Raw genomic sequence first — 25,245 nt, forward strand, 5'->3', positions numbered from 1 at the left:
CTTTTGTATTTACACTTGGCTTCTAAACGATTACTTTTAATAATGTAGTCCATCAATTAAGACTCAGAGTCCCTAACCAGTCTAACCCTGTGTGATTCATTGCAGCCCATTACTATCAACTAACACTGATTGATGAGTTGTTGAATCAACTTACAAATGTGTTTCTACTTAACAACATAATTGTAATCATTTGAACTGTCACCAAAATATACCTTCTTTAAGACTGAAGAGCTTCTGGACTTTAAAGTTGTGAGAAAATCTCAATATAAATATTCAAACAAAGACGTAGATTTAAGATATCTTTGTAATTTTACCAAGACACCACTAGATGACAACAAAGCTCCATTTTGAATTGAACTCCTCTTTACACAGAATGAGACATCATGAGTATGTTAGTGAATTAAAAATATGAGTTAAAACTTTTTCTTTATCATTCTTTTTCATCTTTCAGATTTCAAACCATGAATTTTTGTGTGAAGCCGACACAGTCAACGCAATCTGTGTTGTGGTGCTCTCAGTACCTTGCGTGATGGCGTCTCCCATCTCTCCCGCCTCTTTCTCATCCTTCTCCTCCTGCACACAGGAAGCAGCAGCCATCTGGGCTAAAGCTGATGCGCAGTTGGCAGCCACACCTGAAAAAAAGCACAGAAACAACAAGAACAAAAAAACAACCAGCAAACATATGTGATGAGTTTCATTCCTTCTTTCAATCACACACACATGTAGAAAATACTGGTAGCAGCTGAAAATCCAGTCTCACGACACCATTTCGCCCTGCAAGGCCACTTTCACTGTAAAATATCAACTCTTCTTCAAATTACAACTTCCACTCAATAGATAACATATTTTATATGTGATGTGGAGTTTTCTACTCTCTGGCAGCATGAGTCCTTTTGTGTTGATAATACAAGAAAATAAAGATGTGTTAGATATTGTCAATAATAAAATTTGCTTTGTTGTATGAAAATGTTCCTACAGCATCAGAGGTTTAGGTTTCAGGTGGAAAGCCTCCGTGAATGAAAGCGTCAATTTGAATTAATGCGAAGCTAGAACGACAGCTTGAAGGGTCAAGCATTTCCTACCTGAGTATGTAGTATTTTAAAAGACAATGAAGACAATTTTTTTTATTAATTTTTGAGACTGTGCTTTAGTGGGGGTTTATTACCTTTTTATAGAATGTTATTTCATGTTAATTAAAAGGTGTATAAAACCTCCCAGGAGGTCTAAAGCATGCAGCTTATTATCCCTCTGCTCTGTTTGGAGTTAAAGGAGCAGAACTGGCAGTCACCTGAGGAAGGTAAATTTTCTGTAACAAGAAGGATAACAGCACTGGTTTCATCAACCCATTAGTCTTCACTTTGACTCTTTTTGTTGAGGAAGGTCCAGTAGAAAGTTACCCCAATTGCTTCCTGTTTTGTCATTTTAAAAGATGATGAATTTAGATCAAACAGGCTAAATGAGGAAGCTCTCCATGAGTATCTGAAGGGAGAAGAGTGATGATCACAGCAGGAAGTGGTGCTCTGTGCACAGTGTCTGTGTGGGTGTCTTTGCACAGCACCACCTATTAGTGATGGATGAGACAGATGTCAATCAACCCCAGTTTCTGCAAACTGAGGCTCCTCTCATGTCTTTTAGTATCTTGATGAGGGATGCAATCAATAAATACACATGGAAGTAAGAGCACTGACAAGACTAAATGCAAGAAGAGTTTAACTTGTTCCATTTCAAATTCTTCACTCCGATGGACAGGACCAAAGAGCTGTCAAAGGACATCAGGGACTATATAAAAGATCTCCACAAGGCTGGAATGAGCTACAAGGCCATCAGCAAGAAGCTTGGTGAGAAGGTGACAAAGTGTTGGTGTGAATGTTCAGAAATGGAAGAAAAGTATAATATTCATCAATTGCCCTTGGGCTGCAGGTCCTTGCAAGATCTTCCTTGTGGGGTGAGAATGAAGATGAGAAAGGTCAGGGATCATCTATTAACTACACAGAAGAAGCTTGTTGATGATCTGAAGACCATTGGGACCACAGTCAACGGTACAAGATTATTTCACTGCATTGAGGGGCCAATAAATGTAGCCATGCACTGTAAAATCTTTAACAAAAGTTTTTGTTTTTTTTTTTACCTCAGACAGAACATTTAAGACAAGTCATGGATGAAAATATGACAGCATGACAATAGGCACTTTCACAGAACACTTCAAGTGACATGGACTGGTCTTTACAGCCAGTTCACAGCACTGTTTTGTGAAAGTGCCTAATAACATAAAACATACAACCAAGGCAACAATAGGAGTAGCTAAAGAAGAAGTACATTAAGGTGATGGAGTGGCCTTGCCAGTCTTTAGACTTTGATCCTAAAGAAAATCTGTGGAGGAGCTGCAGCTTCAAGTTGCCATGTGGCAGCCAAGAAACTTGAAGGATTTAGAGTTTCTATAATCAAAATTCCTTTTGACATGTGTGTGAACCTGGAAACCAACTACAAGAAAAGCCTTACTGACACACTTTTTAACAAAAGTTTCTCCACTAAGTGCAGTCATGTTTTGCTATAAAGTAAAATACTCATTTCACTCAATTAAATGCAAATCAATTTGTGAATTACTGGATTTTTACCTGCTATCCCATCTCTAACCATTAAAATGAAACTATCACAAAAATAATGACTGTTCCATTCTTTGTAAGTGAGCAAAGTGTAAAAATCAGCAGAGAATCAAAGAGTTATTTCTCCTCATGTAAATCTGTGCAGTTTTAAATTCTAAAACTGGAGCTCCTTGTTTTAAAGGAATGCAGAACAGAAAGATCTCCACATAGCTCAGTAACATCCCATTTCCTCATTTTTGCAGACACAGGTGACAGGTTCCACCCACCCAAAGCACAGCTGAGTGCCGCAGCTTTACGGAGGCCGTCTAAACTCAGACAGATTGTGTCCCTCTCCCTCTGGCTCTGCTCTTTCAGCCCCTCTGCCCCCAGGATGAAGGCCAGGCCCTTGGAGCTGCCCGCCATGCGGCCCGTCAGTGGCATGGACAGCACATCGATCAGGTTCTTCCACACACCCGTGAGGATGAAGCGGGAGAACACGGCTCCTAAAAAAGGCATAATGTAAAATTTTCAATCATATATATAAAACAACAAATTAAATGCCACAACACTGATTTCATTTTGATGCAATAAAGTGTCAACAAGTCAAGTATGAGAAGTGGGGCTCACGATTATATCATCAGGAGTGACTCAGCAGCAGTTGCTATGGTAACTGTGGTCAGCCTTTACTCCTGCGTGGGGTTTTAGACGGAGCACAGGTGGTCACTGACTCATTCCTTTCACATCTGCCCTCTTACTGCACATCTGCGCTGTTGTTTATCTGTTTCTGTCACCTCTGAGCTCCTCTTCAGCCTCTTTTCTCTCTCAGCAATACCATGTGAGAATAGCTCATTCGATGTGTCTGTTTTATTATTTCAAAATACTGAATCACCTGTGCTTTATTCAGTTTGAACAGAGTCGTGTGACTGAGTGATGTGTTGATCAATTTAAACCCTTGTTAAAGTATTTATTAGCAAAACAGCAGTTCATTTTTAGAATCACAAGTTTTATTTGTGCAAGGAATATTGATTTTTCAATCCTGCACTGATTAGAGTAAGAGGTGCTTATTATGAGAATAAAATGGCTGATTTCTTAATTTACAATATATTTATCAAATTTATTAGGATTTTTTGCTCCTATTTGTAGCAACTGATTTACTTTAACTTATCCATTAGCTGTGGCCTGGTTCATCTCTGCACCACAATCAAAGCTAGCGCGCTCAACCACGCTGCACGTTTCTGTGATTTCTCTGTGATGGATGTGCAGTAAGCTCAGCAGTTTTAACTGTTTGACACAGCAATTGTTCAGCAACAATCTCAGGGTCAGACAGCGCCATTTAGGACGGAATTGCAGAACCAGAGCTCTTTAGGTTAGCATCCTGACTTTAACCTGAGTCAGACAGTCGTGGTTACCCAGGGAAGGTCAGTGAGTTGAGATGTAATGTGTTTGTTTAAGTTTATCCATCATCAGAAGTGGTTTTACATGCTGCAAATGTGTAAAATTCATCAATCTAATGAAATATAGAAACCAGTGAATCCAAAAGTACAGTGTTGAGTTACTGACCTGCCGTCACAATGTCACTTCCTGCTTTCTCACAGCTGAATGGTAACTGGCTTGATGGCCTCCTGATCAGCTGACCTCCAATCGCACTGCTGCCCAGGCCGTCAATGTCTGAGAGGAACAGAGGAGAAGGGGATAGAGGGGAAAAAACAAACAAAAAAAGATAGAGCAGAGTCATAAATCATTTTGAAATCTCCAGTCAACAATAAACTTTTATAATTATTAATCTGATATTTTTTCTTCTTCTACAAATGCTGGATATAGCAAACACTGAGCTGAGTGTGTTGGTTCAGTGTAAAAATTTACCTAATTTACTTCTAATTTTTGGGTTGTTTTTTTAGATAATGTCAGTCATTCCTAAGATTTCCTCATATGAAATCAATATTATAATAAAATAAGTGAAAATTGCTTTGGTTTGAAGTCTAAAATGTTGTAGCTACAAACAATAAAATTGCAAAACAAAAAACATCCGCAAAAGGTAATTTTTAATTAGTACAAATATGACTTACGTCAGGCAGAAACCAGTCAGAAACCCCAATGTTTCTGAGCATCCTTTGAGCAAAATAATGAGGATAAATGACAATTTCATTGTTATGCTGATGACACCCAGTTTTATTTATCGATAAAAACAAATTTAATTAAAGAGAAACTGAAGTTACAGACTTGTCTCTGAAGTACAAAGAACATCTGACATAAACACCTGGATGAGATGTAAGTGCCTACTTTTCAATTCAACTGAAATTGAGGTGATTGTTTTTGGACCTATGAAACTTAGAGATATTATCCAACCAAGTTTATACTCTTGAATAAATTATTTTCACTTGTAGTGCTATTTTGAAGAACTTCAGAGTTATTGGGACCAGGACTTGTTTTTTAATTTATGTATTTAACAAGTCTCTAATGTAGCTTTTGTTTATTTTCTGTATTATCTCTAAAATCAGATGCATCTTGTTGAAAAGCAATGCTGGAAAACTGGGTCATGCATTCCTCACACATAGGCTTTATTATTCTAACACCATCAGAGGAATTTGGGTACCCAAACAGCTTCTAACAGAACACTATGGCCAGAATAATGTTGTACAATACTGCCAGGACATCAAATTTATCCTGTTTTGGCTTCTCTACACTGGTTTTCTGTAAATTTCTGAATACAGTTCAAAATACTGCTTAAAATATAGAAATCTTCAATGATCCTATTTCAGTTAGGACTCATTTTACTTTATGAGCCCACTAAAACACAATGCAGAATTCAAGCTGACCAGTTGTTACCAGAATTTCCAAGACTAGAATGAGGAGCAGAACATTTAGTTTTTAGGCGAGTGTTGCTCAATTCAGACTTCCGCCAAATTGTGGAACCACCTGGTACCCAGCAGTTGCCATTTAGTATAAAGTGAATATAATTTTGTACACAGCAGTTGATGTACAAAACATCAACTGCTGTGTATTTGTATGGTACAAAATAAGTTACCACTTTGGCCAACCAGCCAAAGTGGGTACCAAATGGTGACAAGGTGGGTTTGAAGCAGACAAAAGAGGGTACAAAGTGGGTGGAGGTGGGTTTAAAAAAAACTTGTGACAAAGCGTTTCTTTTTTATCCTAAAACACATGGTTACAAAGAGACCAAACCTGCAAAGGTACATATTGACAGAAGGCCGAATTGACCTGGAATCTTTCTGCGCTTTTGGAATCAACTCTGTTCCAGTTCACGACACAGACTATTACATTACACAGACATTATTTTTGCATATATTCTTTATTTATTCAGGTAAAAGCCTTTTTCAAGAGAGATCTGATCAAGAAGCCAAAATACTTTTAAATCTAAACTTTAAAAAATACCTCTTTCAAAGTGCTTTTGTTTATAATCAGTACTGGTTGCTTATACTTTGCTTTGAGAAGTACTTCTGGTTACATTTATGTTTAATAAGTGTGTCCTCACCTGTAAGCATGGTGATGAGCGGCAGCGTGCGGTCCACTGAAGAGCCCCAGGATCCTGCCTCAGCCAGCAGGTTGTGCTCTAAAACCTGGTGGTAAAGCTCCTCAATCCAGGCCTGGGACAGAACCACGAGGACTCCGCTGCTCTGGATCAGACGTACAAACTCCTTCTGCAGAAAGCAAACAGCAACATTCAGCTGTGTTCAGACTTGGGAAGGGTTTGATTCCCCACCCCCAACAACCCCCCCACCCCCACTCTGCTCACCAGACTGAGGGCGAGTGGAAGCTCTCCTTGTCTGTAATAGTCGCAGCAGCAGAGCTTCAGATTGAGCAGCAGAGCGTAGTACGACACCAGGTACAGACCGTCTGCGTTCATCAAAGACTGGCAGCTCAGACTGTCACCTGCTTCGAAACCTGGAGAGTGAATCCCACCTGAGAAAAAAATGACATCTGTAAATACAAACATAGATGTACAGATTTAAGTCTGCCTAAACACTAAAACTACCTTTAGAACCCATACAGAGATAAACTTGTATTTAGAGGGCTAGCATTTCTTGAATGTCGCCCGTTGTCTTTCATGGCAGAGTTTTAGACTGAGCCCATCTGATGTTGAGAAATAACAGAAGTGCAGCCATTTTGGTTAAGCCTTGAAAATAACTCTGTGACCTATATCGTGCAATACTGCAACATCTTGTAGGATCCGGCATGACCTGTTAGTGCTTGGGGAATGTGTTGTGAGTCTCAGCTACTACCACATCAAGCTTTAGCTGTGATATGGCAAAATTTATTGAGGTATAGGTATTTTTGTGTTAGCTATGGTTGATTAGCTGTGGTGGCCATCTTGAATTGGGTTAATCAGTTGTACAGCAAATAACTACTTTCTGAGTGTTTAATTTAAATCCATTGAGTGGTTCATAGGAAATTTTGGCTAAGAGACAAACAGGGTTGACTCCAACAGTTATTGCCAAGATCTTAAGCAAAGTTGTTGTGCTCAAAATATGTATTGGGGACAATGTTCAGCTACTACCACGCCAGATTCTAACTCGATATGTGTAAAATTGGCTGAATTAGAACCATTTTTTGTTTTCTAAAGTCAGTTGGCTGTAGTAGCTACATTGAATTGGGTTTAGTCAAAAAGATCATCACTTGCAGATTTGCATCCAATGATTACTTCTGAGAGCTTCATTAAAAGCTGTTCAGAGATTTAAGAGATATTTTGCTAAAAGGTAAAGTTTTGAACACAGATCTGTAAAACTGACTGAGTTATAGCTATTTTTTTTTAGCTAAGATAGCTTTGCTGTGGCAGCCATTTTGAAACGGATTGACTCTAAAAGTTAATCAATTGCAGATGTACATCCAATGATTAATTTATGAGCATTTCCTTAAAATGTGTTCAGTGACTCATGAGATATTTTGCTAAAGGGTGCAACAAGACATACACACTGGCAAAACCATCATTACTTCAACTTCAACCTTTGGCGATAGGATGAAGAAAGAAGAAGGTGATTTAAAACAGATGAGTGATGAAAGAAAGTTCTGAAGATGTTGGAGGAAATATAAGCAGTAAAAGAATATTCAGAGAGAGGAGACGAAAGAGACAGCGGGGAAAAGGGACAAAATTAAATTAGTAATCTGCTCTCTGGTGATGAGTCAAGAGTTTTAATCAAAAATGTTCTCCAGGGATTTAAACGTGCAGACAAATTCATTAAGTCAGTTAGGTGGAGATTTTAGTATCATTCATATTTCTGTGCAGCTTAGGCTAAAAACTCCCAGCAGGCTTTCTGTTTGCAATCAAGGATGGAATGTGGTTTGAAGGTAAAACGTTTTATTAAATGGTTCCGGATTTAAATAAGATAATACAGCATTGTAATTGTTGAAAACATGATTACATCGTCTTAGAAATCCTGCAAGTTAAAAGGACAATGTGATGAGTTTCACAGGTCAAAGATAAAGAAAAGTTCTTAAGATTATCAACCATAAAAATAAATTAGAGTAAAACAAAATAATCCAATTAAATGAAGAATATAAGACAATATGCATAAAGATGTATTATATTGTATTGTATTCTTGCCATTGGGTCAGAATAAAAAAAAAAACGAACCTTTTATGATAAAATTCTAATTTAGTGTAGATATGAGCATATGAAATTTAGCGACTAAAGTATTTGAAAGTACCATTAACCTAAAATTCTGTAGTGCATCAATGTAGCATTCATTGATGTTCTACTTGACAGACAGACAGACAGACAGACAGACAGACAGACAGACAGACAGACAGATAGATAGATAGATAGATAGATAGATAGATAGATAGATAGATAGATAGATAGATAGATAGATAGATAGATAGATAGATAGATAGATAGATAGATAGATAGATAGATAGATAGATAGATAGATAGATAGATAGATAGATAGATAGATAGATAGATAGATAGATAATCTCCTCTCAGCTGGGGAAAGACTTTAAAGGGTGTGAAAATGTTAAAAATAGTGATGTTTATTAGGATTTAGTTCAGGGATCAGAAGGCCACTTCAAACTAGACCAATATTTTGTTCTAAGTCATTCTTAGTGTTTTTATTTGTGTGTTTTTGGTCATTATGCTGGGTCATGACCAGAACATTTAGTTCTCTAACGTCTTGATAGTCTTGACCTTTATTTGACCCTGTACAGGTTCAGGACACCTTGTGTCAGATGCAACAAAGCAGCTCCAGAACAGAACATTGTGGTTTGTCAATATACATTTTGATTGTTCAAATTATTGGTTGGCTGGTTTGTTTGTTCACAAGATTGCTTTAAAACAGATAGTGATGAATTTTCAGAAAATGTTGGTGTTGTCACAAATAACAATTACATTTTGGTGGTGATCCGGATCACGATGCACATGTTTATGTCTGTATGTTCCCAAAACTGCACTTTGTGCTTTTGCTCCTTAGCAACCTAAATTTCTCGTGAATTTCAGAGAATGATCACACTAAATAAAACTAAATAATTAAAGTGGTAAAATGTTTGTTGTCTGTTTATTCCTTGTCCTAATAGTATCATTCTGTTACAAACATTGTATTCACATATTGCAGAAATCTGGAAAAGAGAACTACAACAATTCAATTCCATGTTAATTTTGAACAAAGCTACAAAGAGTCAGTGCAGAGGAACCAGTGAGCTGTAGTTTGCAGACCCCTGATCTAAACAAATGAGTTGCTTTTACCTTTAAATATTTTAACTTCACAGTAAGGTTTTCTAGTAAGATTATGCTTGCTTCATCTTCTGTAGACTGTGTTGGTTTTTGAACTCAACCCTCCTTTCTCTTACCAGCCTGCAGTCCGGAGCAAAATGTGGAGGAGAAGTTCTGCAGCGACATGTCCACCTCTGAGGCTGTGGCCAGTCCCAGCAGCCGGGGCAGCAGCGAGGCCAGCGACTGCACGAACAGCCTGGCACTCTGCTGGTCGGCCTCCTGGTTGCGGAGCAGTTTGAGGGACAGGGCGGCAGCGCGCAGGGAGCGGTGACCCGGGCAGTCGCGAGGCGTCTGCTGCTCCTCGTCGACAAGAGAGACGTTGTCAGAGCCGATGTCGGACACGTCGGAGCGTCCGGAGTCTTTCTCAGCTGCCATGGAGTACTGATCACAAGAGTCAAACTCAGTCCGGGACAAGTCTTGCTCCTCGATGCTGCTGGACAACACATAAAAACATAAATAAACTAGGAAAATATATAATTCATAATAGAATTCCTTTTTATACATCAAAGGGCTTGCAGAGTCTTAATTTGTTGCACAAATTTTTATGTTTAAGTTAGGAGGCCAAATCCCCACCTAACTTTAGCTCTGTTTGGTCAGCTCAAATGGAAGAGGCAACATTTAATATTCATCATGAGTTCTTCCTAAATCTGACATTTAAATAAAGCATTACATTGAATGACAGTTTTATGAAGCAACTCTGGGTACAGCCTGAGTTTTGATGATAAAAAAGGATGCATTATATTTTTGAAAATTGTCACTAAACTGTGCCAGCGTCTTAATATAAGAATATTGAGCTTCAAAAACCTCAAAGAACCAATCATTAAAAGCAACTCCAACAAACATCAACTTTCTTGTTTAAAGCCCAATATTAATTTGGGACTTACATTTGTAAAAATCTAAGATTTGACTGAGTCAGATTTTTATTTTGAAGAGTATCTATAAACTTTATTTTGAAACTCCAAAATAAAACTTGTATCCGTTATATATTGAAACCAACCACAAGGGAGCACAAGTCAGTGCATCTCTTGTGCTGGACTAACTCCTGAAGTCTGACAACTTTCTCTATTCTCCTTAACATGAAAGGTCTCATTAATGACAGAAACTCTGAAATGCTACAGGATCTGAGGGGGTGGCCATGATGGAGGACTATAAGAAAAAAAAAATCATGCTGGGTAATATAGAAGCCAGGGACCCAGAATCCTCTGAGTCACGTCAGGTTTTGTATGGTTGTTGACAAAAATGCAGGAGGAGATGCGAATCAAAAAGTGTTAAGAAAACAGAAGAAAATGGAGTGAATGCTGGCACCTTTAATTTAAACAGATGAGTAATGAAACCTTCACATGGTCCAGCACAAACAACTCTACCTGAAATTGCTCTCGCTGTATCGTGAGCCTCCGTGGTGCGACTTCGTCCTGGACTCCACTGACAGGAAGTTGGTGATGTCGGGGTAGACAAGTGCATGACTCCTCTGAACCACGTCAGGAGGAACACCTCCTCTGTCTCCAGTGCTTCTACCTTTTGTTTCCTGATTCACAACCTCCCCCGAACCACCTCTTCCCTCCTCCCTCTCACCCTCAGGTTTGGGCCCGAGGCTCGTCTCACGATTGGCTCCCTCCTGTCCTCCAAAGGCAGGAGGTGAAGTGAACCGAGCGTCCTCTGCGCACTCCTCAGGAGTGGTGTGGCCCTGACCCAGGCCAAGGTCCCCCATCTCCAAGTCTAAGGTGGTTTGGCCTGTTTCTGTGGTGATACTGATGCTGATGTCAGGGCTGCGCTCGGTGGCCACGTTGGAAGGGGAACAGCTGGTGTCCCACTGGGGCTGCTCCGAGGACAAGATGTGTCTCTGCCACCTGAAATCGGCCTCATTAATCTCCATGGACTCACGAGTTGACTCAGATCCCTCCTTCAGGTCGTCCAGTCTTCTGAGGAGGAGCCGAGCCTGCAGGAGAACACACAGCTGTAGTTACTGATGTTTCTTTGGTTCATCGTATATTAAACTGCTCAACCGGTCTGTCAGTTGCTTGTTTCGGCTTCATGTCATCTTCGTACCTGCTCAGGCTGGAGGCCACGGCCCTGCGACAGTTCATCCAGTGCACCAAGAAGAGCACAGGCGCAGGAAACAGAAGAGTAACACGCATCGATGCCTCCCTTCATACAAGCCTCTGTCATACCATCCATCACTCTGCCACAGTAAGAAAACACAAACCCACCGAATAATTTACCAAAATTGTCATTTGATAAGAGGAAATATCAGTCAAGATTTATACTTTATGCAAAGGAGGAAATACTTATTTTATTCCCCTGCAGTTTCTAACTTTTAGGTTGGTTTTGTTTTAATGGAGAGAGACAGCATATCAACCAAAAATCCAGAAAAAAAACATTACATAAGTTATAAATTCATTTGTGTCCATGAGTTAAAGTAGTATGCACATGTAGGTTTCTGCAATGTCCCAAATGCTCAACAAAGCACATATAGAAGCCCATCTTAAGTTGGCCAGGGAACATCTAAATGATTCAGAGATTGCTTAAGAAAAATGCTGTTTGTAGAAACAGAAATGCAGAATATGACCCAAAAACACTATCCCCACAGTCAAGTAATTAAAACAAGGGTACAAGATAACATCCCCACATTGACGGGTCAGTGAATGGGGCCAATACCATAAAATCTTGGAGAAGAACCTTCCCTCAGCCAGAACACTGAAGATGGGTCATAAATTAGTCTCCCAGGACACCAAGACAACAAAAGAGTGGCTAAAGAAACTTCTTTAGCCACTTAATGACCTTAATGTACTTGTATATTAAGGTCATGGAGTGGTCTAGCCTACTCCAGTTTTGTAAATGTGCCATTGTAAGTCTTACTAAGCTGAAATATGAGACCTTCCAATATAGAGGTCAGAACATTCCTCTCTGCATTGAACTGCAGACACCACACCGCTCAGTTTGTGTTCGGGTGTTTTGTCCTTAGGATGGATGAGTATTTTTGACCTTTGAAATCCTTCCACTATGAGTGTATGAGAGACAGACTTGGGACTGTTGATTTCAGATCACGATTGAGGGGAGATTTTAAAGAGAGCTCAAAGATCTTTCTTTATATATATATATATATATATATATATATATATATATATATATATAGTAACGTATCAGAATCCAGCGTAATAGAATCGCTTTGCTTTGTCTATTCACCTGCTTCATAATGATAGTTATTTTGTAATTTAACAACTACTGCACTCATTGGTTTTCTTTGTCTCCTACACTTTTCATTAGTTTGTTAGGATTAGGTACCAGAGTGAGAGGTGCACATGTGTGGGTGTCTTGAAATAAATAAATAAATAAAAAATGCAAACAATAAATAAAAATAAAAACAGAAAGAAAAACATTTGTAACAAAATTGTAAAAATTGTTTTTCTGAGTTAGAAAAAAGCAAGTACACACTAAGCTTATGTTTAGGTCATAAAAAGAAATGGAAATAAAAATCAAACTGACAGCTTCAGTAAGTCCAGGTGGGACTTCCTCTTTGAGAAGGAGCGCTTCCTGGTTTCAGGTTCAGCCACACAAGGTCCAGCCAGGTTGTAGAGCCGCTGAGGGCTGCCTAAAATCTAACACAAGGACAAAAGATCTCTCCTTTCATTTCTCATCATTTTACATCTCATTTCTCTTAAGGTTTGCAGTCATGTTCCTCTAAATGTCATCTTGATCCTCAATTAAACTTTGTACAGAAAGAAAAATACAAAGGAGAACTGAAAAGAAACAAAAAAAAGGCTGAAAGATGCACAGAAAACAACCTCTTTCATGATGCGAATGGCCTCAGTTCGGTGCTGAGGGGGCGGGTACAGCAGGATTCTGTGGTACAAAGACTGCAGCACCGGTTTCATCGACTCCACGCAGCTCACTAGGCGTACCAGCTCTGCCGCAATGTAACAAACCGTCCGAACGATGGGCGCGATCCTAGCAGGGGCACTGGAGGAGCAGCCCGACCCTCTGCCGTGATCGGACACTCCTCCACTGGAAGAGTCCACCTCCGCATTGATTCCTGGGAAGGAAAAGCAAGGAGAGAAATGAGGCTCAACATCTAAATTGAAGTTGAATGTATAAATTAAATCTGCCAAGAGTTCAGTAAACGTTTGATTAGCTTAGTGGGTTGAATGGGCAGATTAATACATTCAGCAGCCTCACCACAAACAACACAATAAACACCGACTATGCACCCACATACATTTGCAGAGTAAAACAGACATTTTTTGGTTGAGAAAACAGCGACAGACAAAAGTAAACAGTCATGCAAAAGTGTAAAAGTTTTTTTTTTAGCATATGTAGCATTTTTTCACACTAGGAATGACATTATTGAGAAAAACTTACTACCTCTATAAAATGATTTAAAAACAGGCCCTTATTTGGCTAACCACTGGCCTGGACAAAGACTCTTGCCCTTTTCTCCACACTGACTCCACATTGTCACTGATCTCATGGCTGATAAGGTACTAACTATTAATAACTATATGACCAAACATCATTTTAAAAATGACCAGACTATTGCTTTAAGACTGAATGCCAACATTTTCCTAGACTAATGACGACAATTATTTCATACATTCTATAAGAGGCTCCACTGAGTCTGCTTACCTTGATTGAGCCTTTCTGAGATCCGATCCCGGTCTGGTGCCACCATGTAGCTATAGTGTGAAGTAATGGTTTTGTCATTGACTGGATTACCCATAATCACCACCAGAGACGGACACAGCTGCTTCCTGGAAAGACAAATAGTTGTTTGTCAGGAAGGAAATCAGAACACTGTAAAATACATGAAACTAGAATCAGGAAATTTAATTTTTTTTCCAAATTATTATGAGTTGGCTCTTAAAAATTGTCTTGTTGAAAAAAAATCAGCCAAGTAAATACAAACAAGAATTATGGTACATAATACCCTCATCAGGAAATTGTCAGAGCAATCAAAAACAAAGCACGAATTCCCTCACACAACAATCCTGGAGACGTGTCTATTAAGTTGTGGTGGAGTGAAAGTTTAATATAACTGATAATGACGTTGTCCATGATGTAAATTGGCAAACAGTTCAATATAAAGAACATGTAATTGTTTCACTAGACTGGACAAATAAGACACACCCACGTAATGAAAGAACTTAATATTAATTTTTTAATCACCTGATATCAAGACATGGAAGCCATTGAGAAAAAAAAACATTAATTCTTTTTAAAAATATTAATAAAAAATTTAAAATGCTTTAAAAATAAATACAATTCGGTGTATCTTATTAGTCCAGTCTAGTGAAACAATTCAACAATAACTCTTGGTCAGAAATCCAAAAATAGGTTAAAACCAAAAACAACTGGACTTCTATTCTGTAGCTGGAGACGTTTTGCTTCTCATCCAAGGAACTTTCTCAGTTCAAAAAGCAGGGAGCGTTTTGGTCAGAACTTCACTTGACATGGAGATTATTTATTTTTTGTTTTTCCAGTGTTGTTGGTTTGGTAATTTGTTGATGGTCCCCAAAGAAAACCAACATGTTCAGGAGGATGGAGCACACGGAGGTGGGCTGCACTTTTGTTTTGTGGAATGAGTTTGCATCTGTTTTCTTACTTGCTGGTGTTTTTGGTATTTGCAGCATTTTTCTTTTGCACTTGTTTTTTGTGTTTGTGTGTTTTGGAGTTTGCATCATTCATGTGCTTGCAGCCTGTTTAGCTGTTTGCTGAACGTTTACACCTGCTGGCCTACGTACTAACAGTCCTTGAAGGAATGCATATTTCCCTCCACCTTTCTTGCCAGAGTTTTAAACTAAGACCTTCTTATGCTGTGAAACCTTGAAAATAACATTATGCAAGACCTTGCACAGCCCATTATCGAGTATGAGTTGGGGATGACCCTTAGTTACAACCACATCAAATTTTAGCCCAATATCTGTTAAACTGACTGAGTTATAGTATTTTTCTAAGGTCATTTAGGTGTGGCAGCCATCCTAAATGAAGTTGACTTCAAATTTTAAGCCAGTTGTAGATATGTTCTCAATAGCTACTTTCTGAGAGTTAAATTAAAATCCACCCAGTGGTTCATGAGATATTTTGCTAACAGAAATACAAATGCACACACAAGCTGAAGCATTCAGTGGCAGGTGGAATACTTTAGGTATTTGCTTCATAATTCTGCACAAACATGTTTGTGAAAACTTGTGAGGAAATAAAGATGCATTAAGAAGTTGTACCACACAAGGTCGGTGAAGCCTCTGGACAGGTGCATTGTGGGAGGACAGCTGCTGAGCATGGAGAGGATGCACTCCAGGTAAAGGAGCTGCAGGAGCTGATTATCACTAAAGAAGTAGAAATGAACAAATTAGGAAAGATTGTCACTTAGCAGTTTTCAGCCACCAGGCAGCCTCTGTTTGATGTATCAACGTTACTTTAATCAGGAAGTTTACTTGATCAGCATAAACTATAGATACAATTCTTATCAATGTTTTTGTGTGCTCACTGTAGTTCAGTTAAAATGCAAAAGCATAGCAAAGTCTAGTGATTCATGAAACACCCTAAATTATTCACTACTGGTACATACTTTTAATAGTAAAAACAGACAAACAAAAAAAGAATATTACATCAGGTTATAAAAATGGTCAGTGTTACCTGTCCACTGACTCTAGTTTTTCACAGAACACTGTCAGAACCGTCACCAAATCTTCACACAAAGCCTGGCTGGTTGGGGAAATATCTGCAAACACACACCCTACAAAGTTGAATTCATGGCTGCTAGTTTATTCAATATGAACATAACGATAAAAAACTCATTACTTCTCTCCGTCTGTCACTCGATCTATCCATCCATCCTATGTGTTTGAAGTTGAATATAAAGTCAACCTTGCTGTAAGAAACCAGCCACAACAATGGCCTCCTCACTCACTTCTCTTCAGAACAGAAAGTGTCAAGTTTACCCAAGTTTTGTCCCTGGAGGCACTGAAGTAGAGTTTATGCATAAATATAAAAAGTTAATCCTCTATATTAGGAGTTCTCAAGCTTTATATTCAAAGGTCTAAATCTGGTAGATAGGGTCAAAGGTCTGGAACAACAATCAATAAGCAAATCCTTTCTTTAAATGTGCTTACACCTTACAACCTAAAAAACTGTATGGTTTCCTTATAATTGCTTGTGAACCTAGGCTGCTCAAAATTTTCATAGTAAAGCTTAATGTGCTGTGTAATTTTATATATGTAAAAAATTATCCTTGATTAACTTAATGAGGAAAAAATGGAGCGGGAGTGCAGCGTCTGCAGTGAAGCGGGCACTGTACTGGTCTGTCGTGGTGAAGAGACAGCTGAGTCAAAAAGCGAAGCTCTCGATTTACCGGTCGATCTACGTTCCTACCCTCATCTATGGTCACGAGCTTTGGGTAGTGACCGAAAGAACGAGATCGCGAATACAAGCGGCTGAAATGAGTTTCCTCCGCAGGGTGTCTGGGCTCTCCCTTAGAGATAGGGTGAGAAGCTCGGTCATCCGGGAGGGACTCAGAGTAGAGCCGCTGCTCCTCCACGTCGAGAGGAGCCAGTTGAGGTGGCTCGGGCATCTGGTGAGGATGCCTCCTGGACGCCTCCCTGGTGAGGTGTTCCGGGCACGTCCCACCGGGAGGAGGCCCAGNAGGAAGACCCAGGACACGCTGGAGGGACTATGTTTCTCGGCTGGCCTGGGAACACCTTGGGATTCCCCCAGAGGAGCTGGCCCAAGTGGCTGGGGAGAGGGAAGTCTGGGTCTCCCTGCTTAGGCTGCTGCCCCCACGACCCGACCCCGGATAAGCGGAAGAAGATGGATGGATGGATGGATGGATGGATGGATGGATGGATGATTAACTTAATAACCTTTCATGTTTTAAAATGCCAACAAAATGTCTTTGTTTTCACACAAAAACAAACATATTCAATAAATTCACTGAACTTGAAGGCAACAGGACACTAAAACATTGCAATGATTGAGGTTAAAATTAAGATGAGACAGTTCAAATGCAGAATAACCAAGTGTGAAAAATGGCACCATCTGACTTTAATAAGATCCCTAAACCTTGGGACAAAATATGTTGGTATCAAATAAAGTAACTGACTCATTGCAATGTCATGATGACCAGTCAAAAACAAAGTCATAAAAAAGGAAAAAAAAACTGCACTTTTTTTATATTCATGGTTATTGTGTAGGCAAACAACAGCGATGTCCATGGAAGATCGTTTGGGATAAACAAGTCAGACAATTTGGATGTAATGGTATGTATTTACACTCAGATTTGTTGAGTAAACTATGCAGATAAAACTGCTTTGTTTACATTTATTTTGTATCTGCATTTCAGAATTACATATCAAGACAACTGGAAAATTAATTTTCAAACTGCACCATTTGATAAAGTACATGATAATCTTGTTTTAATTTGATTCCATAGTTTGCAATGAGTACCTGTGGCAGATTTTCCAAAATAATGGTAGAATAAGAAACTTAAACAAGAAAATTGTCTTTTGTGGCAATTTAATATTATTTTAGCTGGTTACAAGTTCAACAGAGTACTTAAAGTCTGCAGAAGTTGTGGTTCAACGTCAAAAATGCAAAACAGAGTGTATATTTCTATATGGGGGCTTGTGATTTGTGCACATTTGAACCAATGAGCCAATCATTAAAGAGGGGTTTCATGACCGACTGCCTAGTTTAGAAGCCAAAACATACAGACCTTATGATTCAGTAGTCAAAATGAAACAACCTTATTTGCAAGTAGTTATTCCCCTTTCCATCCCAAAATATGTTATTTTGCATTTAGTCATAAAATTATATAATCTTGCATTCACATTCCTCTTCTCTGATCATTCATGATCACAAACATGTAGATTAAACACATAGGCTAAAATACTCAACTGTGTCAATGTGATATCAAAAAGAGATTACCGTAGTAAACTCCCTCAAGGAGCATTTGTTCACTAAGTGTATTGAAAATGTACCTGGCTTACACTACTCAAATGAAATGGAGAGACAGCTTTTCTTGTGAGTTGGGAGACTCTGAGCATATAGCAAAGGAAAGCAAAGGAGGAAACATTGAGCTAAATGATATGTATGTATAGAAGATATTTATAGATCGGGATGGCATCCTCAGAGTTATTGCTGTCAGAGTAATAAGAGGGAGGAAGAATTGTGGTTTTAAAGGACCTGGGGTCAGACACAGATAGAGCCTGGTGTTGAAGAAGTGTGGTGGTTATTAAAGAAGGAATACACCTTTTGATGACTATAATCCCACAGTAGGTGTAGGAAAAACACCAGTTGAAAAATGTAGGTGTGTGAGAGACAGCCAACCGGTTTGTATAAAGCAACCAGCCGAGTATATGGTGAAACAGGATTTATGTTAAGTCCACTAGGTTTTAGTCTTGTTGGGTCACCAGAGAAACTGCTTTCTGTGTTTTGGGTGCTGTAGGTGTCTTTTCAGGGAACACCTACATGAGAGAAAGGTGTCTTGTACATGCAGAGATGTTCAGGTTACAGTTGATCACTGGCCAGAGCTTTTTTACTATGTAAGAACACTGTGGGCCATCTTGAATCTCAATTCTTCGACTGTTTGCCGGTGTCAGGAAAAAATCATTTAGTGAGATTCTTTACGTGGTGTTCTCACTGCCCAGAGTTTTACTCGGTCAGGACAGTGTGGGGTGTGTCTTCAAATCTCTTCGACCACTCGCCAGGGGTCAGCAAAAGTTCATTTAATGAGATTCTTTACCTGCTGTGCTGTTATTTAAGTCCTTAGAAGGTGGGACTTTTCTGCAGTGGCTGGCATGGATCAAAATCATTCTTTCAGACACTTTCACTGCTGGGTGCATCCTAAGTAGGACCTTGAATGGACCGTGCCAGCAAGGCGCCCTTCATTTCTTTCGTCTGAAGTCTTTCATCACAACAAAATCCCCTGTTTTCAGGTTGTGGCTGGGCTGGGCTGGGCTGCCCTGCCCCAGCCAGTTGGGGCAGGGCAGCCTTTACAAGCCGCCTTCTGATGACATTAGTTGTTAGTATACATGTAGCATATGCACTGAAATGTTTGTCAGCATAGCAGAGAAGCCAACAGTGAACCAGAACTGTTGTCCATCATACCCACTTTTGACACGTGGTCCCACCTATTTATTAATTTGTCAAAATAAAGGTTATAGTTAGAAATATATGAATTTGTCAAGCAGCCACAATATGAGCTTTTTACCACATTGCTGAAAAAGGAGACTCACAGTGCTATGTAGAAACATGGTGAGGACAAAAAAACATGTTTCTCAGTTCACTCATCTTTGTAAACTTGTTTTTATAAGTCTACCTTTCTTTTCTTGGTGCATTTACATAACTCCATGGAAACGTGACATACCACCTTCTTCTCTGCGGCCTTCGTTTTTGATAATGACACAGACAGAGGCTGAAGCTGCAACTTGCTTTGCCTGCCATGGTGGATACAAAGCGAGCTGAGGCTGGTACAATGTGGGCAGAGGTGGGCAACAAAATAGTGTGCACAGTTTAGTATGCAGTTGAGCAAGCTGTCCACACAAAAATAGGCAATGTTTTTTAGAAATTGGTCAAGAAAAACACAGCCACTCTTGCTGGTCACACAATTCAGTTAGCTGCAATGGAACATTCTACTATTTTTTTAGTATTTTCGAGTCGCCAACTAGACTTAAACAGTCACTGTCAGATACTACATATACAGACATGGGCTTCCTCCCCATGCACTCTGTCTCTGTAACTTAAAGAAGCCACACCATTCTTTATTGCATTGTATCAATGCATTTCAATGCAATGCAATGCAATGCAATATAACATGAAGGCTGGATCCTGGTTGATTTATCGTTTGGTCCGTTTCTGAACCGGAGTCAGGACTTTGTCTATATTGCTTGTTTGCCTTTTCTCTGTCTCCATTAGTCTCAGTTGAACTTTTTGGTCTCAGCTGTACAAACGCTTCATAAAAAGTGCTGACTTCCTTTGACTTGCTATCTGGGAATCTGTTTGTAAGGTCAGAGTGCGTTTAAGATTGTTCGGATAAACAATTCATGAAGTCAAAGAGGGACTTCTACACCTGCTTTAGATTCTGAGTTCACGCTTTTCTCTGAAAGAATTTGGATACACAAACTTGCACTTCACATGTGTATATACTGACTATATAAGGATTATTCGACAGAACTGATAAAAAAAAGTGCTAAAACCTTAAATTTTTCAGAGGGAGGCTACAGAAGTAAGAGAAAATAGTTATTCACATACCCCTTTTCTGCAGAGGCATTGGAGTCACCTCATCTCCTTCTGCACCCTGAAGAGGAACGAAGACAGGCTTTTTATTTGTAAATTGGAAAGAAAGATTTGTGTTAAAAATGAGTAATCACTGTAAGACTAGGTAACTGAAATGCAATCATGGTAAAAACTAAGTACACCACTTTCAAGTCTAAACAAGATTAACTAAAATGAATGGGTTCTTGACAGGTATTACAATGGGGATAAATACAACCTCAGATGAACAACTAAACAAGTTTGCTGCTTCCACAAGATCTAAGAGGGAACATATCAGCCAGGTGCTGCTGATTCAGTGTATTGAACTGGTCATTATCAGTGTGAGCACCTCTATAAAAGCGCCAACAACAACAAATGCTGCTCTTGAGCATTCATGTGTCTGTTAACACAATGCCAAAATGGAAATACATCAGCAACAACTTTAGGCAAGCAACTGTTCCTGCCCATCAATGTGGGAAAAGTTAAAGATCATTTCAAAACTATTTGGAGTCTATCATTCTTGTTCATGACAGGACAGTCAGAAAAGGGCTGAACAAGTGTGGCTTGTTTGGAAGGGTTGATGGAGAAAACCTCTTCTCTCTAAAAAGAACATGACAGCATGGCTTAGGTTTGTAAAGTTTCATATAAATGAACCACAAAAAGCTCTGGAACAATGTCATTTAGACAGATGACATTCAAGTAGACTTTTACCCAAATTGCACACTGTTATGCTTAACAAAAACCAAACAAAGCATATCAGCACTAACATCCTATACCAACTGTCAGCCTAGTAGTGGAGGGCTGATGATTTGGGCTTATTTTGCAGGCACAGGATCTAAGGCAATCTGCAGTCATTGAGTTGACCGTGAACTCCTCTGTAGACCAAAGTATTGTAGAGTCAAATGTGAGTTTATCATGACTCTACATGAGTGTTCCAAATGTATAGGATCTTTTTTCCCCCTAAGTTTGTACATGTAGACGTGTCCTATGGCCTTTTTAGTGTGCGTGACATGTCTGACCTCCTGTCGGTGCTGCAGCTGTAACGCCAGGTCTCCCAGTATCTGGCTCAGGGTGGCTCTCACCGCTGTGTTGATGCTGCGCTGGTGACAGCTGGACATGAAGGTCTCGATACACACCTGAACACACACAGAAACACACACATATGCCTTGTCAGTGAGTGTGTTTTTAACCCGCCTGCATCACAAAAACAGAACAACAGTGACACACAGCTCACACAGAGAACATCTTATAAAAGGCACTGAACAGACAGAGATTTATGTGAAATTTCCATTGTGTCACAGATCACTACGGTGACTAAACTGAGGAGCGGCAAGGAGAGCAGGGATATATTGTCCACCTATAAAACATGTTCTGGTCAAGTTAGAAGGTCATACTATGGATCTCTGGAAGGTGAGATGTCACAAGGGAATAAAGCACTGTGTAAAAAACAATGTATCCCACCAAATCTTTACAACATCAAAAATCCAGAGTCTGTGCAGTAAACCTGACTTAAAACTGAGAAAAAGCCTAAAATGAAATAGACAATCAAATTACATTTGCTGGGTGTGGGTTGCTGGTCTGATATAAGAAACAACACTTACAGCTACTGCTGATTTTCAGAGGTCACAGTAAACACAGATTTTATTTAACATGAGCTCATAACACAGTATGATTAAAGCTTGTATTTGCTGGGCTTCAACTATTGCCAACAAAATATAAATGACCATCATGAGAGAGTTTTCAAAACGCTTCAAAATGTTCACGAGAGTTCTTATTTTCCTCAAGTGGGAACTGTGCAAATAAATTTCAGATTCAGACAGAGTCATTGCAGGCATCTGGAGCTCTTCTCAATTCAGTTACAATGAGTCAGAATGTAGTCATAATTCTCACTCTTTGGAGAGTGAGAACAACTCTTTTTTGTGCACTGGTGAAATAGCTTTCTTGCCTTGTGTATAGCTAGCCTACTATGAGGGCACTGCAGAGTTTCATTCAGATCTTACATGGTGATATTATCAGGTCTAAGATCTAACGTTAAACCTTTGTTCATAATGCTAAACAAAAAAGGCAAGCTTTTGTTCTTCTCTCAAATGTTTTTGGACCACTGCAGCTACTCTGGTAAAGCTTAAGATGGTAAATGGCCTTTTTAAACTTTTTTTTTGTCACAGTACATTTCAATAATCATGTCGACATTGCTATCCAACAGCTCGCAGCTCATAAGTAATCTCAGAAGTTTTGCTGAATTGGTTTGTACACTGAGGCCGTGTTTACATGACAACAGCGATTGGATTCTCTGATACAGAAACCTTTTGAACCCAGGCCTCAAAGTGGAGGTTTTTGGAAACACCCGGCATCAATGTGAAATTGCACATGTGCACTATGAATGATTGCAATCAACATTTTTTCTGTGCTTGTGCGAGTAGATCAACAACAGTAACAAAGCCACTCCCCCTTTTTAACCAACCTCACTGTAGGTCCAAACAAACGTTTGTGTATTTACCATTTTAGAAGTAACTGTTTTTGATGGTCAAGAGACTGAAGTGTCTGTGCGCATGAGCATGTTGTGAAATACAAAAATCCCAGCTCCAGCTAATGATCTGCCATGGAAACTACAGCAGATTCAACAACCACAGTAACACCATGTCAACTTTTCCACCAATCAACATTAGAACATCTCTTACTTTTCCAGGATATCATTTCTGTGTAAACAGGGCCTGAGATAAACTATAGTTTAAACTATAGCTTTGTTCCCCATTGTCTCTTTGTGTTGCTGGCTTTCTCACTGTTCAGACTCTTTGAGGCAACGGTCTTTCGTGATCAAACTGAGGAAGATTTCTGACTGCATGACCTCTATTAGATGGTGCTATGAAGCTAATGTGGAACTCTGACCTTTACTCAAATGAGCCCAAATTAGTCAGAATTTATAAAGGCCAGATTTAACATTTCAGCTCCAACACCGTATCACAAAACTTTTGCCAGATCAGGAAAGCAATCTATACTTTGCAATGATGGTACGTGACTTTTATTAAACATCAGGACATGTTTGAGGAGGCAATTACTGGCTCTACAAAAAAATTGATTTAATCAGTCTCTGATTCTGCCTACAGATATAGTTTTAGAATATACATAATAATCAGGTTAGAAATAAAAGTACAAACTTCCAGCTGACCATTTCAAACTGAATAAATCCCTGAAAGCTGCCAATCTATTATTGTGTTATGCATTAAGAACCTGTTTCTGTGGCATGTTAGTGATAATGGAGTGCTGCTGAGAACCTTTCTGGTCACTCTGAGTTATGACCAAACAGAAAGACACATGCAGCAGATGGCCAGGCCTGGTGAGCACAAAACCCATTAACACATTAGGAAGAGCAGGTTTTATGAGCTGTTAACAGAGACTAAACATCTCCTGCGTACAGGAGCTGCTGCGGCAGAAAAACTGACACTACAGTAAAATACTCAAACACTGAAAGTGTAAACCTCCACAGAAGGCAGCATTTATAGTATTTTTTTTTCTCAAACGAACAAACAGTGGTGAAGATTCTGTTGTAAGAAAAACTTCATACAAGGCTTTTAACCACAAATCTGTGTCACTTCAGTTAGAATGTCTCAGTCTTCACCAATTTGTCTGCCTACAAACAAACAAGCTATAAACCTGTCACAATTTAAAATTTTGATCCTCAAAAAATATAGTATATATATATATATATATATATATATATATATATATATATATATATACACACACAATATAGTGTTACTTCAGCACACCAAGATCTGGACAAACCTCTACACAATGACCTACGCATATTCATGCAGCCTCTGATTTAAAGAGAAAGATTTTTTTTTTCCTTAAAAAAAAACAGTTAGGAGCAGTTGGTATCTTAAATGCCCCATCTAAAGCGATCAAAAAAAAATATTTTCAGAAAATGTTAAATATTTTTCCTCCTTGTCAGTTTTGCATGAGACAGTGTATCACTATGTCAAGATTTTTCCAACTGAACAACATTTGTTGCTCTAATTTTGTGCAATGAAGCTGCTCAAAGCCTAATTCAAAGACAGTTTAAGGCCTCGCATTCCTTGAAGGAATGAATATCACCCACTGTCTTCCACGCCAGAGCTGAAGACAAAGATCCTTTTGGTTGAGAAATGAAGGAAGTTGCAGCCTTTTTGGTCAAACCTTGGAAATAGCATTATGTGCAATGTCATGTAATATTACAAGATGTCACACTCGGAATATAAGTTGGGGATCAGTCTCAGTCTCTCTGTGTTTTCTGCTGGATAAACTTGTATGTTTTTGATAATGAAGCTGAAAACCATGTGTGGCCTTTTTACCTGAGCGATACGCAGGATGGAGTCTCCGTTAATGTCAAAGTTTGGTGAATAGGTAATGCACAGCATGACCTGCACACAGCAAAAAGTTACAGTAAGTTAAAGTTCAATCCTAAAACAACTTAAAACATTTCAAAGGTTCTGCATAATAAATAAGAGAAAAGTAATGAATATAGACTTCATTCTAAATATAACCCCTGTCACAAAGTTAGTTCATGCTGTATTAAACTGGACAAAAACAGAAAGATCACTTTTTGCAGAATTTAGTGTTTTTAAAACCTGTGCACAGTCTGAATTCAGCTACCAAAAACGTGGGTTTTATTGTGTGACTACTGAGTCAGCATTCACACAATTGTTGTTTTTTATA

General features: G+C 39.0%; 1 protein-coding gene across 4 annotated transcripts in view; it reads right to left on the reverse strand.

Annotated features, from left to right (window-relative positions):
* arfgef3 (ARFGEF family member 3) overlaps nucleotides 1-25,245 on the reverse strand; it is an 87,385-nt gene that overhangs the window by 38,305 nt on the left and 23,835 nt on the right. For 2 of the 4 annotated variants that reach the window (XM_025009972.2, XM_025009973.2), the window contains exons 5-20: nucleotides 24,882-24,950; nucleotides 21,570-21,686; nucleotides 20,548-20,593; nucleotides 15,937-16,021; nucleotides 15,522-15,626; nucleotides 13,927-14,051; nucleotides 13,089-13,336; nucleotides 12,790-12,902; nucleotides 11,353-11,485; nucleotides 10,671-11,242; nucleotides 9,384-9,739; nucleotides 6,337-6,503; nucleotides 6,076-6,241; nucleotides 4,143-4,250; nucleotides 2,870-3,085; nucleotides 522-632 (exon numbers count right to left, since the gene is read on the reverse strand). In XM_025009972.2, coding sequence (XP_024865740.1) covers nucleotides 522-632; nucleotides 2,870-3,085; nucleotides 4,143-4,250; nucleotides 6,076-6,241; nucleotides 6,337-6,503; nucleotides 9,384-9,739; nucleotides 10,671-11,242; nucleotides 11,353-11,485; nucleotides 12,790-12,902; nucleotides 13,089-13,336; nucleotides 13,927-14,051; nucleotides 15,522-15,626; nucleotides 15,937-16,021; nucleotides 20,548-20,593; nucleotides 21,570-21,686; nucleotides 24,882-24,950 — 2,737 coding nt within the window. The remainder of the gene's footprint in view (nucleotides 1-521; nucleotides 633-2,869; nucleotides 3,086-4,142; nucleotides 4,251-6,075; nucleotides 6,242-6,336; nucleotides 6,504-9,383; nucleotides 9,740-10,670; nucleotides 11,243-11,352; nucleotides 11,486-12,789; nucleotides 12,903-13,088; nucleotides 13,337-13,926; nucleotides 14,052-15,521; nucleotides 15,627-15,936; nucleotides 16,022-20,547; nucleotides 20,594-21,569; nucleotides 21,687-24,881; nucleotides 24,951-25,245) is intronic. The other 2 variants (XM_017433667.3, XM_017433668.3) reach the window with 1 other exon arrangement.

This window comes from Kryptolebias marmoratus, linkage group LG22 (genome assembly GCF_001649575.2).
Source record: "Kryptolebias marmoratus isolate JLee-2015 linkage group LG22, ASM164957v2, whole genome shotgun sequence".
NCBI lineage: Eukaryota > Metazoa > Chordata > Actinopteri > Cyprinodontiformes > Rivulidae > Kryptolebias > Kryptolebias marmoratus.